The 19,049-nt window shown below is 47.0% G+C and overlaps 1 protein-coding gene across 3 annotated transcripts in view; it reads right to left on the bottom strand.

Annotated features, from left to right (window-relative positions):
- smtnb (smoothelin b) overlaps positions 1–19,049 on the bottom strand; it is a 563,126-nt gene that overhangs the window by 42,047 nt on the left and 502,030 nt on the right. For 2 of the 3 annotated variants that reach the window (XM_038774931.1, XR_005457667.1), the window contains exon 18: positions 12,339–12,490. In XM_038774931.1, the coding sequence (XP_038630859.1) occupies positions 12,339–12,490 (152 nt within the window). Of the gene's footprint in view, positions 1–3,845; positions 4,012–12,338; positions 12,491–19,049 lie in introns of those variants that run through there. The other variant, XM_038774843.1, reaches the window with a different exon arrangement.

The following is a 19,049-nucleotide window of genomic DNA, read 5'->3' as shown; positions in this document are numbered from 1 at the left end:
TTGCCTAAGTTCAGTTTATCTAGAAGGAGGTCAAGAGTTATGGAAGGTGGAGGTGGGGGGAGGGATTTGCTGGCAGGAAAGTGAAGTTTAAGCCACAATCTAAATCAGCCATGATGCTATTGAATGGCAGAGCAGGCTTGAAGGGCAAAATGACCTGTTTGTTCTCCTTTTGCTTTTGTTCTTATATATCGCAGAAGACGGTTTAATGGGCAGTATGAATATAATAAATTATTTTAATCAGAGATGTGTTCTTTGCTGACAGCAATTAGTCAGTACTCAGAAACAACTGAACCCTTATCTTCTGATAAAAATATTAACAGGAGATCTCAAGATAAATTATTTAATAATTAGGTCCTAGGTCATAAAGTCATTTAATAACAAAGTTTACCCCCATCTAAAACATTAACTTTTTTATTTGGAAGTACAGAACTTGAGCATTGCTGAAAAGAAAAAAGACTTGCTGAAGCTTTTTGTCTTGTACTCATCAGGACACTTCGCAAGAATATCAGGATAAGGGGAAAACAACAATTTATACTATTATGAGAAGATTGGTTGGTAATTTAACTCTGACTGACGGAGATGTTGCCAGGAAAAATGCACCAGTTGAAGGTGACTGACAGATAACTGCCAAGCATTGTTTGAAACATTAATGAGGCAGCTTAACCCTTTATGCTGGTATTCTTGCAAATGTCTTTCAAAAATACAAATCAAAATAATGACATTAAAGTGTTTCTCTGCTGCAATAGTATGGATTAAAATAATAGGAATTTCAACAGGTCAAGTAAGTTGCAGACTTTTAAAACTTCATCTTAAATTATTTCAGTATCAGAAATATATTTATTGCCCTTTTTTGTTATTTGAAACTCCAAGCACTCTGATATTAAATCATCTTCACATGCAGACAGTATTTGAGGACAAATGACATGTTAGCCACAAAAGCAGTGGGGGCAATTTTGAGCCTGCACTAGCCTTGCATGGAATCGGAGACATGGGTGGAAAATCCAGAGAGAATCGGGAAACGTGATTCTCTCCGGAGAGATTGCATTTCCTGATTTTCCCCACCCCTCGTTGGCGACAACACAAGGTTCGCGATCACAAAAGGTGTGAACCTCATTTGAATAGATTTTAGTGTGTTTGAATACTATTAACATGCCCCTGCCAACATGATCTCCCCTCACTATTTACAACTGGTTTGACCAAATGAGAATCAGTTGAGGGGATCCATCCGGGGGCATAGTGATAAGTATAGCTCTCGGGGAAGAGGGACATGGCTGGGCAGTGACCTAGCACTTCTCCCGGCACTGCCAAGTGCCAACATGTATCTGCAGGCAGTATTAGGGGTGGCCCTAATGGGAGCCCCATTGGGGGGTATTGTCAGTGATGCTTGTTTGGGGGGGGCTGATACCTCTATGGTGGGGACTCGGGGCCATTACGTCTCAGTGCTGATCTTTTTTTTCCCTTTAAAGAGGCTCAACATCTGGAGAGAAAACTGGTCTGTGCCCCCTTACTCTCCTGGTTCATCCACCTGCCCTTAACTGGTGGGTTTGAAGGTCCCAGCGCCATATTTAAATACCAGTTCAGCATACTCAGCCTACCTGTCTTCATCAGACCATGCAGGATATCAGTAACCCAGAGGAAAAAGGATAGCAACCTTAATAAGAAGTCTGTTCTTCAATTAAACCACCCTCCACCAGAACCCATCACCTGCAAGACACCCATGCTCCACTTATGCCTTAACTGACTGCATCTGGAACCTTTGTGCATCCTGTTCCAGTAAATTATCTCTTGGTACCTCTTAGGCCCCTTAGTGGTCTTTTCATCCAGCCTAGTCGGGGTCCAGCTTCCCTCTCTTTGGTTTCCCCTCTGCTTCCATTGTTCATCTTTTTCATCCACCTCCTTGGCCCTCTGCCTGTGAGCCCTCCTCCTTCCGCCCCTCCTTGCACAGACTTCCTTCCCCATTGGCCCTCTTGTCTTAGCCTTTTCACCCTCCCGGCCTCACCCTGCACTCCAGTCCTGGTTGAACTCTGGACCTTTGTGCAGTGACGGCATGAGTCCCACAGCATAGTCCTATCCAGCTAGACATTGTTGTGTGGCACCAGGAGGAGAAGGCGACCCCTGTACTCCCAAATTCTAGGTGTAGTATCGAACCAAGACAGTGACACAGGAAGGTCCATGGGTCCAGCAGCATGCTGCTGCCCATAAAGACCAGCTCAGCATGGAGATGGAGGCAGGAACTGGTCTGCCCAGCACAGTGGGTTACAGTGCATCAGGAACAGCCCAGCACTATGGCAGTGTTGCACTCACCTCAAAGTCACTGGTGAACTGAGTGTGCACGGCAGCTTTTGGCAATCAGGTTTGATGCCGACATGATTTCCCGCTGGCATGACACAAGACTGGAAAACCTTCTTGGAGAACTGTAATGTAATTTTACGCTGGCAGGTTTCCAACTTTTTGGCTCCGGCCAGATTCTCTACGTGTACCCACCACCGAACCCATCATGCGTGTGTTGGGCAAATTCCGCCCAACATGTCTTCCTATTTTTAAGACAAGCCTAAATGAAGCTTTTGATATATCTTTATGTCCCATTCTTTTACAAGACATGCCACTGATTGAGCTGCAAGCCTCCTCTTCCACCTTAATAAAGCAGCTCAGCTACTTCAGAAGGCATTAATGTTTCAGCTGAGATCAGGAACAACTGTTAATAAGTAGCATGTGGGAAAATTTTACATAACATTCATAATTCTGCACAGAATTAGGGAGAGGGTGAGGCATTGGGTTGAATTATATGAGGCGCCGGATTTCCCACCCACTCCTCCAGTTCAAAGGTTAGCAATAGCCCACTAAGTGGAACATCAACTGTCCTGCAGCCAAATAACAGCCAACTAGCCATTGATAGGTTGAACGCAGGACTGTTGTCCTCCTGGACCAGAAGGTCCCACCTCAGAGAGCTGTCAGTCAATTAGAAGCCAGTAACTCCCCAGTACTTTAGGACAGAGGTGTGCGACGTTGAATTAAGATTTGGAAAGCATTTGGGTGTCTTACTAGGAACCAAACTGGCAGGTCTAGGTATGGTGTGTGGGGCCTCTGATGGGCCCATGGGGCCCATTAGGAGGAACCCCCCCTCTAGCCCATGCAGAAATGTTGCCCTCTGTATTTAACATGCCACCCACTTTCAAACTCATCAGCGGTGGGCGCTAAATCCAGCTCAGCGAAACAAAACAGCAGAAGTGAATGAATTAAGCAATGATGTAATTAATCAAGCATATTTTATCATAGGGCAGCACGGTGGCGCAGTGGTTAGCACTGGGACTACGCCGCTGAGGACCCGGGTTCGAATCTCGGCGCTGGGTCACTGTCCATGTGGAGTTTGCACATTCTCCCCATGTCTGCATGGTTTTCACCCCCACAAACCCAAAGATGTGCAGGTTAGGTGGATTGGCCATGCTAAATTGCCCCTTAATTGGAAAAAAAATAATTGGGTACTCTAAATTTATTTTAAAAAAGGAAAAAAGGTATATTTTATCATAAAAACATCACATTCTGAGAAGCCGCATGCGCTAGGTTCAGAGAAATATAAGCAGATGTAAAGAAACAAATAATTAAAGAGAGCCAAGCATTTATTGCCTTTCTAAAGTCCCTTTCTACTGCTACCAAAATAATGGAAACCAGAAAACAATTGTATGCTTACAAACAAAAACTCAGGAGGAGTAGAGCAACAAACAGGAAGAAGTTCAAAGAATAAGTAAAGTTGACAAGAAAAATTTAGAAAGGGCAGAAAAATAAGAACTTCTCTTTACCAAAGTCTACTAAACCCTAAAATTTCTAAATCAGATAAGGTCTCTCACCCTTCACTCCGTTAATGCCTAGGAGGTGGTTTTGGTTTTAACCAGACCCTTCTGTACCAGACAGCGATAATATTCCTGAATGTAAGTGTAAACACATTTCCAGTCGGGCTCCTTCATCCGCACCATATCTTCCACATCCAGTAGCAATGGGCAGTCAGCATGCTTCCTATGGGACCAGAGAGAGGGTCAAACGAGAGAGGAGACGGGACACAACAGGGAACAGGAGAGAGGGAGAAAAAATAAGCAAGAAAAAAAAAACAAAAAACATAAATTACATTCAGTGACATACAATGAACAAAAAGAAAAATCATGCTTCATGATACACAACATCAATAACATTGTGCTAAATATGCATCCATTGAACATGGAATGCAGCACATGACATGAGTACAATAACTACATTAAAAGCAATGGTTCCAGTGGAAAATGGGGAAATATGTAACTGTTTGAAGAACATATATAATAATTGATGTATTAGCGATGATAGTGCACAAAAGACCAACACAGAAAGTTAAGTCAATAAATTTAAAGTTTCTGGAGCTAAAGCGCATCTATGAAAAAGCAAAATAAAACTCAGCAAAAAAGAGTTTGAAATTCAGTCCAACGATATCGGTTCCACCTTTCCCTCTCCACAAAAGAAATAGATTGTAGCAAAATGGTATTCAATCAAAAGTTCTCAGGGGATAAAAACAGCCCCAATAAACATGTTGCTATAACCTAATGCTTCACTCCATTATAGTATATCTGAATCAATTGCCAGGGTTAGCTTAATGAAGCCCAATTTTCTAGCAGATAAAAAAATGTTCCAGTGTGATTGACCAGAACTTGAGAAACATGTCTATTACTTTGCAATACAGATAGGCAAATGTAACTGTGCAAATTTGATCTTGTCAGTGAGAAATAAGAAAAACCTGTATTATTTTACATAATGGCTTTGCAGTAAAGAGCATTGAAAAAAAACATTTGACAAACAAGAGCATGACAGAGAGATAATGTAGCGACAGACGGCCTCTAATACATCCTTCTCCACAAGCGTTAACTGTAGGGTCAGAGTCTTTCTTTGAGGGAAGGTGGTCCTTCTAAAGAGTCTCCTCTGTAGGACATTGACATTTGATGTAAATGCAAGATTCTCAGTTGAGGAAAAGAACTTAAAGCAAGTTATCCTGAGTCAATCGTTTTGTGGGGTGGCAGATGGTTGGGTTAAAAATTCAAACAGTAACTTTCCATATCTACATTTCTCAAAAGATGCAGGGCGAGATTCTCCGCAAATGCGGAGAATCATAAAGGCTACCGTGGGACAGGCCGTGACCACGGCAACCTTCACGTCCTGTTCCGGGGCCGATTCTCCCCCCCGGGCGGGGCTAGGAGCGCGGCCCCGTGTGTCACGGCAGTGCGGCCTTGACGATGGTCGTCAAAGCCGCACGCCAAGCGTCACGCCGGCTGACGCGGCCGATGATGTCAGCCGCGCATGCGCAGATTGGACAACGCCAACCCGCGCATGCGCAGTTGCCGTCTTTTCCCTCAGCTGCCCCGCAAGACGTGGCGGCTTGATCTTGCAGGGCGGCAGAGGGAAAAGAGTGCGTCCGTTATGGACGCACGGCCCGCGATCGGTGGGCACCGAACGTGGGCCTATGCCCCCCTTGGCACAGCCGTGCCAACCGGGCCTCCAGATGCCGCAAACGGGCATCTGGCGCCCGTATCACGACGGCAGAAAGCAGGTGTGTTTGCTGCCGTGTTGAAATGGGTGCGAAGGCCTGGCCGCTCGGCCTCGGAGAATCGGCGCTCGCCGTAAAAAACGGCGAGCGGCGATTCGTGGCGTGGGTCGGGCGTGGGGGTGGGGGGAGAATAGCGGGAGGGCGTGAATAATGTCGGGAGGCCCTCCCGCTATTCTCCCACCCGGCGTGGGGGGCGGAGAATCGTGCCCGCAATTTTTGATGAGTAACTTTTGGGTGCGATCTACCGGCCTCGCCGGGTGGGAAAACGAGTGGGCCAGTTAGATAGTGGGAGAGGACAAAATCGGGAACCATGCCGGACGCCGATTCGTTTCTGATCTAACTGGCCCTCTCCCGTTGGCAAGATCTGGATTCCACCGTGGCATGGTAAGAGACCAACAATCACCAATGATCATATCATTAACAGGAAGTACACCCTATCGAACCCCTCTCCACCCCGCGTGATCTAGCTGCCTCCCAACGGACGATCATAGTACTGGGACTGCAGTGCTGAGGACCCGGGTTCGAATCCTGGCCCTGGGTCACTGTCTGTGTGGAGTTTGCACATTCTTCCCCGTGTCTACGTGGGTTTCACCCCCAGAACCCAAAAGATGTGCAGTGTAGGTGGATTGGCCACGCTAAATTGACCCTTAATTGGAAAAAAAATAATTGGGTACTCTAATTTAAAAATAAAAGAGCAGAATTGAGCCATTCAGCCCATCGAGTTTGCTCCGCCATTCAATCATGGCTGATATCTTTCTATCCCCATTCTCCTGTCTTCTCCCATTAACCCTTGATACCCTTATTGATCAAGAACCTACCTATCTCAGACTTAAAGACGCTCAGTGACTTGGCCTCCACAGCCTTCTGCGGCAATGAGTTCCACAGATTCACCACCCTCTGGCTGAAGAAATTCCTCCTCATCTCAGTTTTAAAGGATCGTTCCTTCAGTCTGAGGCTGTGCCTTCGGATTCTAGTTCTTCCTACTAGTGGAAAAATCCTCTCCACGTCCACTCTATTTAGGCCTCTCAGTATCCTGTAAAGTTCATTAAGATACCCCCTTATCCTTCTAAACTCCAAGTACAGACCCAGAGTCCTCAACTGCTCCTCATATGACAAGCCCTTCATTCCAGGGACCATTTTTGTGAACCTCTGGACCCTTTCCAAGGCCATCACATCCTTCCTTAGATACGGGGCCCAAAACTGCTCACAATGTCATCTTCCTGGTTTATACGGTTCAACAGTACATTGAGTTATGCATTAATCCATTTGTTTACATCCAGTATTGAAGCCATATATCCTCAGTCAAGAACTAAAACAACATGAACCCAACTGCAACAATATATTTAACATTACATTTTCTGACATTATAGATCATGTCACTTAAAATTTAGTATAAAAGTTTGAATGAAAAATTGATAGTTGAAATCACCACAATCCCACAGGTTGTCAGACACTCATGAAAGCATTGCTCAGAACATACGTAATAAAGAAAGAGCTTGGACTAGCCAGTCACATGTCCATGGTTATGAGCTATCAGAAATATTCTAAACATTATGTATGCAATAAGTAGGACTTGTGTTTTTCTGTCAGAAACCCAGGAAAATCTTAAAGCTTGATTTATCACTTCCAATAATAACTACACATAAACAAACTCATTCTTTAAAAATTTACATGGAGCAGCACCACTAAAAGTCCCAGAAAGGAAAAAAGAAAGTAGGCGATAAAACTTAATGGCAGACATGAGGGAGATCTTTGCTGAAGCCAGGACTTGTACCAAAGCCAGGTATATACCAAACTAAGCTTCCACAGATATCAAGCACACAGCAATATTAGACTGCACCCAACAGGCTAGTACAAAAAACAATCTTGAATGGGCACAGAGCCTGCATCAAAAGCAGGTAGTACCAAAATCAAACCTGTATTGACATGATAAGGGTTATCTCTTGTCAACCTACAACCACACAAGGAGTAGAGGCTTTGGAATGGCTTCAGTTGCAAACATACAGAGGTGCAGACTAACTTGCATACATAGTGCACAAGATCATTTTAAATGCAAAGATTGATTCGTAGACTTTTACTGTCTGATTTACATATACAAAGATAATTGGGCATTCACCCAGATTAAAAATTGTTGGGCATTCAACACCTGGCAGACAGATATCAGGCTTTTATTAGCATACACCAACACCAGGGCCCAGATTTTTGCCACAGTAGAGAGGTTCTCCATTGCAGTGAAAATCTTGGAAATGGCTGAAATTTTCAAGTCCTGTCCCCAAACCTATCATGTCCCACCTCCCGGGGCGGGGGGGTTACTGGAGCCAGGTCAGAGTTCATGCATTCAAAATTCATGGAGGCAGCTGGCCATTTATATCACCAGTTACCACCGCTGCTTTCTGGTTTTTGCACCTCACCTGCGTGAATCCCAAAGGGCGCAGAGCAGATCAGGTCAGAGGAGGTCTGCTTTTGTGTGTTTGCTCTGAAGAGCCAGGGTACTCCCTTGGAGAGGTGAAGTACCCTGTAAAGGTATACTGAAGTTTTCATTTAGTGCCCCAGAATTGCCAGGAACTTAACTTCCATTGTTCTCTTGTGAGCCAAGAAAGTGGGAGCTTCGGGCTGCTGGTCTGTCAGCTGCTCCAAGAGTCTTGCACCCAGGTGCAAGGAAGAAATAAGTGCTTCAGAAGTGCGGATAGCACTTTGCCGAAGAAAACGGAGAACGGAGAAAACTCTAAAACATAGGCAATAAAAGCCAGTCAAAGTGAGCAGCTGGAGGCGAGAGGAAGGGCCGATGGTCATGAGAAAGAAGCAGCAGCATGAACATCAGGAGGGGGAGAGGGAGGACAACCCTGTGGGGTGGGTGTACAATCCAAGGACATCATACCTCAACATGATGAAAATCAGTGCCAAAGAGGATTCAGGTTGAGCCTTGAAATTGTGATTGTTACATGGTGTAGCAACAACTGGGGCCACAATTCATTAACCTCCATTCCCTCCCAGAAGCTATGACCATGACACCGAATCTCTGTGTCTCAGGTTTGTTTTCAACTCAACATGTGGACACCTTTGTGAACCAAAAGTTATTTCACTCCATCAAAGTGAAAGTGGCTTGTGGCCACAATAACGTGCTTTAATGTATGTGCAAAATACCCGGGCAACTTCCATGACTCCTTCATACAAAGGAATTTGCAACTCCCAAATCTATTTCATCCACCCATGCAGATCCAAGGATGGTTCCTAAGAAAAGGGGTCAGTGACCCCTTTTAGGTACCCGCAATCGGAGACAGGGAAAAACTAAAAAAGCAACCATGTCGTCACCAGGAGTAACTTTGAGCATCCATTGGCATTTTAAAAAGAGATTTTGATGCCTTGATTGCTGATTCCATGTAAGAGAGGGTCTTTGCGCGACAGGTCCCTATCCAGAATGTATTTGCATAAATTTGGATAAATTTCTCCAAAATAACAAATACCAACTGAAAGAAATGAAAATCGCTTATTGTCACAAGTAGGCTTCAAATGAAGTTACTGTGAAAAGCCCCGGTGAAAGACCCTGTTAATATACCTCCACATAAAGATCTCTGTACTTTGACACAAGTCTCTCTGACTCACAAGAGAGCAAAGCGACATCAATAAGTTCATTGCTGTCACATTCAAACTGCAGCTTCCCTCTCCATCATAAACAAGTAAGTCCAACAGGTTTGTTTCAAATCACTAGCTTTCGGAGCACTGCTCCTTCCTCAGGTGAATGAAGAGGTAGGTTCCAGAAACATATATATAGACATAGTCAAAGATACAAGACGATACTTTGAATGCGAGCATTTGCAGGTAATTTAGTCTTTACAGATCCAGAGAGACGGGTAACCCCAGGTTAAAGAGGTGTGAATTGTCTCAAGCCAGGACAGTTGGTAGGATTTTGCAAGCCTAGGCCAGATGGTGGGGGGTGAACGCAATGCAACATGAATCCAAGGTCCCGGTTGAGGCCGTACTCATATTTGCGGAACTTGGCTATAAATTTCTGCTTGGTGATTCTGCGTTGTCGCGTGTCCTGAAGGCTGTCTTGGAGAACGCTTACCCGAAGATCAGAGGCTGAATGCCCTTGACTGCTGAAGTGTTCCTTGCCCCAGCAAAAAACCGCACCGACCTCCTCAGAAGACAAAGATGGGACACAACCGACAGAGTACCCTTCGTCGTCCAGTACATCCCCGGAGCGGAGAAACTACAACATCTTCTTCGCAGCCTTCAACATGTCATCGATGAAGACAAACATCTTGCCAAGGTCATCCCCACACCCCCACTACTTGCCTTCAAACAACCGCGCAATCTCAAACAAACCATTGTTTGCAGCCTTCAGAACAGCGATCAAGACATCACACAACCCTGCCACAAACCAGCTGTCTAGCCCACTGAGCTAAACCAGCCCTGGTGTTGGAGAGAGCCAGCAGAGCTGGGACCTGTGTGATAGAAAATGAAATATTTTATGATATATAAATATTATGATATATGATAAATTATGATAGATAATGAAATAGGGGTTGTTTAGCACAGGGGTAAATTGTTGGCTTTGAAAGCAGACCAAGGCAGGCCAGCAGCACGGTTCGATTCCCGTATCAGCCTCCCCGAACAGGCGCCGGAATGTGGCGACTAGAGGCTTTTCACAGTAACTTCATTTGAAGCCTACTTGTGACAATAAGCGATTTTCATTTCATTTCATTTCATTTTAAATATTTAGGTGCAGCCCTTCTCATAGTAAAAGCACACTCTAATGCAGGCCATTGCCTTAACCATTCTCGCACTGTCGTATGACCCAATCGCATCATTGCACTCTCTGTCTTGTCAACATTCCACTGTGTAAGCATAACCCCACCATTTGCCAAAGCAATCTCAAGACCTCCTCTATCACCGGCTACTGGAGATTCAACATCACCAACAACTAGCACCCCAGTGATCCCCAGGAGTGCATGGGCTTCAGGCTGGCTCCCCCTCCCTCAGCCCGGGCCATCTCCCTCATATTCTCTGTCCTGTTGTTTTGAAAACACAATGAGTTTATGTCATACTCATATATAGTGCATGTAAAAATAATGGCATCTGTGTCTATTCACATCTGTTTTGCACACAAATGAAGCTGCTTACACAATCCTCTGCTTCAGCATTGAGGGTTGTATGTGCCCTGTCTTGCACCTTATCTGCAGTGTGAAAATGTGGCCCTCCCTTGTGGGAGGTGTCTATGTCTATGAGTCAAGCTACACATCTTGCCGGAATGCAAAAGGTTACTGAACCTTTTACTGCACCTCCTCCACCAGGACCTGGTTGGGAAAACGTAGGGCAGTAGGCCCCATTTCTTGAGTGTGCGACATTCTATGACTTAGTAAATTAATTAATGAAAAAGTAAGGTGAGAAGGGTTATCAACAACTCAAAGTACATTGCTCTAATTCACTTGTGTGCTTACATGCACGCACCATGTACATCACCTCACCTATGAATGCTCTTAGTGGCATGGCTGTGCAGATATACTGGTGCCCTATGTGTTGTGGCTGCCACTCCAAGATGACATGCTGTGCTCAAGGACAACTCACAGCCCTACTGGCTTATTCCATTTTATTCAGACTGTTATACCACTACATTGCGTAAATATGAGGGTGCTGGTTAAGGTTACACAGTGTGGATTCATCCAGAGAGACAGGTGGTAACAGGGCAAGTGGATAGGATAATAAGCATTGTATTGCTGCTTATTTATCCACTGAATCCAGCCAGTTTACTAAATCACTGCATCTTATCTGCATCAAGTTGCGGTGGCAAGACAATGCCTTGCCCATGGTTGTGTCTAGGGAAGCCACTCAGTTCAGCATACTTTTCATTCACATGGCACCACTGGCAGTTCTTCCATAGCAAAAGTCCATGATGAGCCATCCATTCTAGGATTACCTAACAGTTGGACAACATGTACACTTTTGACACTTACCTGACTACTCCACAATGTCTCCTCCAAGGCTCCCTACGTGCTGCGTTCAGCAAACAAACAACCCAGCTGGGAAATCTCCTGTTCCCTGATCACCCGACCCAGGGATGAAAATCTGGGTGCAGGCTTGCATCCACATAGGTGCTAATCTACACCAATACCAGTTACTAATTTATTTTACAGCTGCTAGCTCAGTGAGTACAGAATGCACAATAGGTGTCAACTGGTCAGAAATCAACAAATTATACATTAATGCTTCTTTTCCTAGGTGTTAATAGGGTTGCAACTATATAGGCAGATGGGTTTCTTAGATTAATTGAAAATATATTACAGTTTTTAGGTGACTCTTGTTTAAGGCATTTAAAAATAACACCTAAGCAGAGGTTCATGGGAGGTCTGCACCTGCAGAGAACACTAAGATCTGTTCCACAATCTAAAATAAAAACACTATAGTATTACCATATGGGCCATGATATTTGAGAGATGTACAGCTCCTAAAATTAATAAGATTATTATATATATTGCACAGGAAGGGGGTAACCCAGTTCCTTGATTCCACAGTACATTTATCCGCAATGTCCTCATACATTAATGTTGTTAATGGACCTTCTTAATCCCTTTTTGGGGAAAACACGATAATCACTCTGCTTTTCAGTTGAGTTGCTTTAGAAACCAAAATGCAGCGTAGTTCATTATTTTATGAGTAGTTATGCTGCCACATTTTTCAAATGTAGCACTCTGTGGTGAAATGTTCAATTATTGCTGCTAGAGACACCATTCTATAAAAGCTAAGCAAATGTGCATAAAAAGCTAGAAATGGTACCTACTCAGCCATTCCGAATGCCACTTCGAAGTTATGTCGGCGATTGCTGGGATTCAGTTCTGAGTAATCAAAGGCCTCAGGGAAGAAGTTATGCACTAAAGCACAGAATGCCATCCCATCACTCCAGCTGGAGGAGAAGTTCTGGATGGCCACATGCTGATAGACAAAGCAAAATATTAGAGTAGAGGGTTAATTGTTTTCAGATGTGAAATATAATGTATTTCATGGTGCAACACTCTTTCAAAATTGACAAAGAAACACAACTACGCATCAAAAAGCTAGTTTTGCCATTTGGCTCTTTCTAAAATCAAATTGTCACAAATTGCAGTTAATATAAATATCAGCAAATTTCCCCTTTTATTTTCTTTAAGGAAAAAACTTATCCAGCTACTCCAATTCATACAATCACACAAAATGGCTGGGAAGGAATGAAAGAAAACTAAATAAAACAAAATTGAAATAATATAACTATTGAAATATTACAGATCAATAACTTTTAAACAATCCATAGCCTCTTCCTCCAAAGTTGTTTTCAATATTCATTGTTTAAACAAAACACCATACATAATAACAAATAAGTTTTAAAATCAGCTTTGCTTTCATCAAGAAGACCATGGCAGAAATCCCTGACATAGCGACACACCAACTAATCCCCCCGACTTCAACTGTGTACAGGATCAAACGACAGACAGATCAAAACCCAATACGGGGAAAACCTCAAGCATGGCAAGGGAACTCAGTCACTTTATGGAACAGATGTGAGCGGTGAACCCTGGAGGTTCGCCCACCCAGGGAAGAAGGAATTCTCCTTCTTCTCCCAAGTACACAACATATACACCAGAATTGACTTCTTTGTGGTGGGGAAAACAGTGTTTTCGGGGATAGACAAAGTGGAATACTCTGCAATTGTGATATCAGACCACACTCCACGTTACATGGACTTGAGGCTGGAGATGGGCAGGGCTCAATGCCCCACATGGAGGTTGGACATTGCCCTATTAGCTTACAAGGCCTTCAACAAAAATATATCGCGGGCCACAGCAGAGGACACGGAGAACAACCAGAACGGGGAGGTCTCACCCTCCACGTTCTGGGAAGCGCTAAAGGCCATATTAAGAGAGGAAATCATCGCTTTCAAAGCGCGAAGAGATAGGGAGGAAAGGGCGGCTAGGCAGCAGCTAGTCGACTCCATACTGGAGGTAGACCGTAAATAATCCAAGGCCCCGACCGTAGAGCTCTGGGCAGAGAGGAAAGAGCTACAAAGTAACTTTGATCTGCTCTCCACCAGCAAAGCAGTGCACCAACTCCGCCAGGCACGTGGGACCCTATATGAACAAGGAGGCAAAGCCAGCCGCCTGTTGGCACACCAGCTGAGAAAGCAGGCAGCCACCAGAGAAATTGCACAAATCAGGGATACCAGAGGCACATTACAAACAGAACCAGAAAAGATCAACAAAACCTTCAAGGCCTTCTACCAAGGGCTATATCGCCTCAGAGCCCCAAATGGGGGAGTTCGGGATGAAACGGTTCCTTGATGGCTGGACATTCCAGTCGTGGGAGAGGGCAGAAAATGGGGCCTGGAAGCACCACTAGCACTGGGATAGATCATGGACAGCATTAGCTCCATGCAGGCGGGGAAGGCGACGGGACCAGACGGGTTCTCAGCGGACCTCTACAAAAAATTTGCGACAGCACTGGCCCTGCACCTGCGGGAGATGTTCACAGACTCGCTAGCTAGGGGCACACTGCTATCCACGCTAGCACAGGCCTCAATCTCGCAGATACCCAAGAAAGACAAAGACCCAAAGGAATGTGGGTCATACAGACCCATCTCACTGCTGAACGCCGATGCCAAAATACTGGCCAAAAGGCTAGAAGACTGTGTACCAGAGGTGGGCGCAGAGGACCAGACGGGCTTTGCCAAAGGTAGACAGCTTACCTCGAACATCAGGCGGTTGCTGAACGTGATAATGACCCCATCCGGGGAGAGAACACCGGAGGTGATCGTCTCCCCAGACGCAGAAAAGGCCTTCAACAGAGTCGAATGGAAATGCCTCATAGAGGTACTGGAGCGGTTCGGGCTTGGAACAGGGTTCACCTACTGGGTAGAGCTCCTATACAACGCTCCCATGGCGAGCGTACGGACCAATAACACCAACTCCCGATACTTCCAGGTGCACAGGGGCACCAGACAAGGATGCCCACTGTCCCCCGCTGTCGTTCGCTCTAGCGATCGAACCACTAGCAATCGCACTCAGGGCAGCAAAAAGCTGGAGGGGGATCCGAAGGGGCGGCAGAGAGCACAGAGTCTCACTCTTATGCAGATTACCTGCTCCTCTACATTTCGGATCCACAAAGCAGCATGGACGGAATCATTGCGCTCCAGAAAGAGTTTGGCGCCTTCTCGGGCTACAAACTCAACATGAGCAAAAGCGAGATCTTCCCAGTACACCCACAAGTAGGGGGGCAGCACTCACGGGACTGCCGTTTAAACAAGCCCGAAACAAATTGCGCTACCTGGGGATCCAAATACCCCATGACTGGAAAGGGATCCACAAATGGAACCTCACCAGTCTGACGGAGGAAGTAAACAAGGACCTCCAAAGATGAAACACACTCCCACTCTCCCTCGCGGGGACAGTCCAGACGATCAGAATGAACGTACTGCCCAGGTACCTCTTCCTACTTAGATCCATTCCGATCTACATCCCCAAGGCCTTTTTCAAAGCACTGGACAAACTACTGGGCGACGATGGCTGAGCGAATAAGGGAATGGATCAAGGAGCCAGAAGCTGAGTGGGTGCGCGCGGAAGAGGCCTCCTGCATGGGGACCTCCGTCCGGGCCATCGCCACGGCAGCACTCCCATCCCCACCCAAAAAACACTCCAGCAGCCCGGTGGTGATAGCCACCCTCCAATCTCGGAACCAACTACGGCAGCAATTTGGCCTGACCAAAACGTCGGACAAAGCTCCTATCTGCAACAACCATAGGTTCACACCAGCACTGACTGACGCCACCTTCAAAAGGTGGGGGCAGGACGGAGGGACACTGACAGTCAGGGACCTATACACGGACAGCAGGATCGCAACACTGGATGACTGACAGAGAAATTCCAGCTAGCCAGGGGAAACGAGCTAAGGTATCTACAACTCAAAAACTTCCTACGAAAGGAGACAAGGACGTACCCACAACCGCCACGACAGACATTACTGGAAGAGTTACTGGACGCAAGCATACTGGATAAAGGAAACTCTACCGACTGGTAGAGAGGGCCGACACCGTACTGGATGCAACAAGAAAGAAATGGGAGGAGGACCTGGGGATAGAGATAGGGTGGGGACTCTGCAGCAAAGCACAGCATAGGGTTAACACCACCTGCACGCCGCAAGGCTCAGCCTGATGCAGCTAAAAATGGTACATAGAGCCCACTTAACAAGAACCCGTATCAGTAGGTTCTTCCCGGAGGTAGAGGATAGATGTGAACGGTGCCAAGGAGGCCCGATCAACCACGCCCACATGTTCTCGTCTTGCCCCAGATTTGTGGAGTACTGGACAGCCTTCTTCGAGGCAATGTCCAAAGTGGTGGGGATGAGGGTGGAGCCATGTCCGAAAGTGGCAGCCTTCGGGGTTTCAGACCAGCCAGATCTATTCCTGGGGAGGGCGGACGCCCTTGCCTTTCCCTTCCTGATTGCCCGCCGTAAAATCCTGTTCAGCTGGCAGTCAGCGGTACCACCCAAAGCTGCAGACTGGCTGTCCGACCTCTCGGAATCTCTCCAAATGGAGAGAATCAAATTCGCCATCCGAGGGTAAGACGACGGCTTCCACAGAACGAGGGAGCCATTCACCCAATTGTTCCGGGACCTGTTTGTGGCCAACGAACAAGCAGAAGAATAGCCAGGTAGCCAAGAATCAGGGGAAAGTAGCCAAAGCATGAGAGGGAGAAAGGCGAACCACAGGAGGGTTGGGGGGAAGGGACAGGGAACAAGAAAGGAGAACCGGGGAGGTGGGGGAGGCAGGGAAATGACAGTCGGAAGGAGGGCACGGGATACGATAACAAACTTGGCATCTCCAGGAACAAAGAACAAGGAGAATACAGGTGAAAGACGGGAGGAACGGCTGAAGCGGAGGTGAGCGACAACGGCAGCGAGATCCGTCCGGGAGAACCAAGTGACAACACCAACACCAAACCCATTCGAGTATTTCCCACTGTAATTGTTTCTCCGGCACCCAAATGTATATCTACCCCCCCAGTCTCAGCCCCCAGTTTAGGAATTAAATAGGATGACTGAAAGGTGGCATGTGGCGCAGTGGATAGCACTGGGACTGCGGTGCTGAGGACCCGGGCTCGATTCCCGGCCCTGGGTCACTGTCCGTGTGGAGTTTGTACATTCTCCCCATGTCTGCGTGGGTTTCACCCCCACAACCCAAAGATGTGCAGGTTAGGTGGATTGGCCATGCTAAATTGCCCCTTAATTGGAAAAAAATAAAATAAAATAATTGGATACTCTAAATTTATTTTTTTTAAATAGGACGACTGAGTTTGATAGTCAAGGTATTAATGATATGGGACAGAAATGGATAAGTGGAGTAGATCAGCCATAATCTCATTGATTCACTGAACAAGCTAGAGTAACTGAATGGCCAGCTCCTGTAATCCTATTTACTTTGCTTTAGTTGTTCTAGCTCTTCTTTCACAGTAGAAACAAAGGATGAAAAAGTTACCAAACTGTAGGTTATTTAACCAGATTGTCAGAATTTATTAGAGAGGTGGTGCTTGCTCACAGTCTAAGGGAAGGAAATCTCCCAAATGCCTCTGATGATGCCACCACATAATCATGAGACACACTGCACAAAATGCACTGGTTTACAATACATAACACCATTCCTTCCTGATAGATTCATGAGGCACTCTCAATTACGACGCGAAAGTTAGGTCAGTAATCAAAGGCTTTAATAAGCATTGAACAATGGCAGCATCCAAGAGAAGTGTGCTCGCAAAATGGAGTCTCATCTTAAATACTGTTTCCCAGGGGGCGTAGCCAGAGGCGGAGTCCCCCAGGATTCCAAGCCTCTTAAAGGGGCAATGCCAAGCCTCTTAAAGGGGCAAGGTATTCCGATCATCACATTCACCCCCTGTTTAAAAAAAACACATAGTCCGTCGGGGATGAAGTGTTTTTAAATTATAAGTTCAGTCTTTGTGGTGGTCTGATAGTCCGTGTTGACTTTCGCCGCTCCGGTGGTGGCGCCGTGGATGCGGTCGGTTCCGATGGTGTTCTATCCGGGAACACGGCTGACTGAAGCTTTGTCCGCCTTGGAGAGGGGGGGGGGGGGGGGGGTATCAGGAGTGATTAGGGTGGTCGGTGTCGGCTGGGGGGCAGGGGGCGCTATGGAGGGGGCGCTGTCGAAGTCGGAGTTTGGTGTAGGGCCGGGAGCGTCGGTAGAAGGGGGGCGGTCGGTGGGAGGATCGGTGGGGTCGGTGGGAGAGCCAGCGGGTGCCAGGTCTCGCAGGGAGACAGTATCCTGCCTCGCGTCGGGGTGCTCGACGTAGGCGTATTGATGGTTTGCGTGCAGCAGGTGGACCCTCTCGACTATTGGTTCCGTTTTATGGCTCCTCACATGCCTCCGGAGTAGGACTGGACCCGGAGTCGTCAGCCAGGGTGGAAGCGAGACCCCAGAGGTGGACTTCCTGGGGAAGACAAACAAACGATTGTGAGGGGTCTCGTTCGTGGCCGTACAGAGGAGCGACCGAATGGAGTGCAGGGCATCGGGTAGGACCTCCTGCCAGCGGGCGATAGGGAGACTCCTTGACCGTAGGGCTAGGAAGACAGCCTTCCAGACTGTCGCGTTCTCCCTCTCCACTTGCCCGCTTCCCCGCGGGTTATAGCTCATCGTCCTGCTCGAGGCGATGCCCTTGCTGAGCAGGTACCGACGCAGCTCATCGCTCATGAACGATGTACCCCGGTCACTGTGAATATAAGCGGGGAAACCAAACAGAGCGAAGATGCTGCGCAGTGCCTTGATCACGGAGGCCGAGGTAGTATTGGGGCAGGCGACAGCAAAAGGGAAGCGGGAGAATTCATCGATGACGGTGAGGAAATAGATGTTGCGATTGTTGGAAGGGAGAGGCCCTTTGATCTCCACGCTTAGTCGCTCAAAGGGCCCAGAGGCTTTTATCAGGCGGGCCTTGTCTGGTCGATAGAACTGCGGCTTGCATTCCGCACAGATCTGGCATGCCTTAGTCATGGTCTTGACCTCCCCTGTGGAGTAGGGCAGGTTGCGGGACTTGATGAAGTGGGCAAACCGGGTGACCCCCGGGTGGCAGAGGTCATCGTGGATGGCTCTCAGGCGGTCCAATTGCGCGTTGGCGCACGTCCCGCGAGACAGGGCATCTGGGGACTCGTTGAGCTTCCCCGGGCGATATTTAATATCGTACGTATAGGTGGAGAGCTCTATTCTCCACCTCAGAATCTTGTCGTTCTTTATTTTGCCCCGTTGTGCGTTATCGAACATAAAGGCAACCGGCCTCCAGTGTCGCACGGCCTCCACTATGGCTTGTGCCTCCTTCTCGACTGCAGAGTGTCGAATTTCCGAGGCGTTGAGGGTTCGGGAGAAGAATGCTACTGGTCTGCCCGCTTGGTTGAGGGTAGCAGCCAGGGCGACGTCTGATGCATCGCTTTCTATTTGAAAGGGGATGGCTTCGTCCACCGCGTGCAT

The sequence above is a fragment of the Scyliorhinus canicula genome, chromosome 1, assembly GCF_902713615.1.
Source record: "Scyliorhinus canicula chromosome 1, sScyCan1.1, whole genome shotgun sequence".
NCBI lineage: Eukaryota > Metazoa > Chordata > Chondrichthyes > Carcharhiniformes > Scyliorhinidae > Scyliorhinus > Scyliorhinus canicula.
Note: the sequence above shows the minus strand (reverse complement) of the source record. Positions and strands in the feature narration are given on the sequence as shown.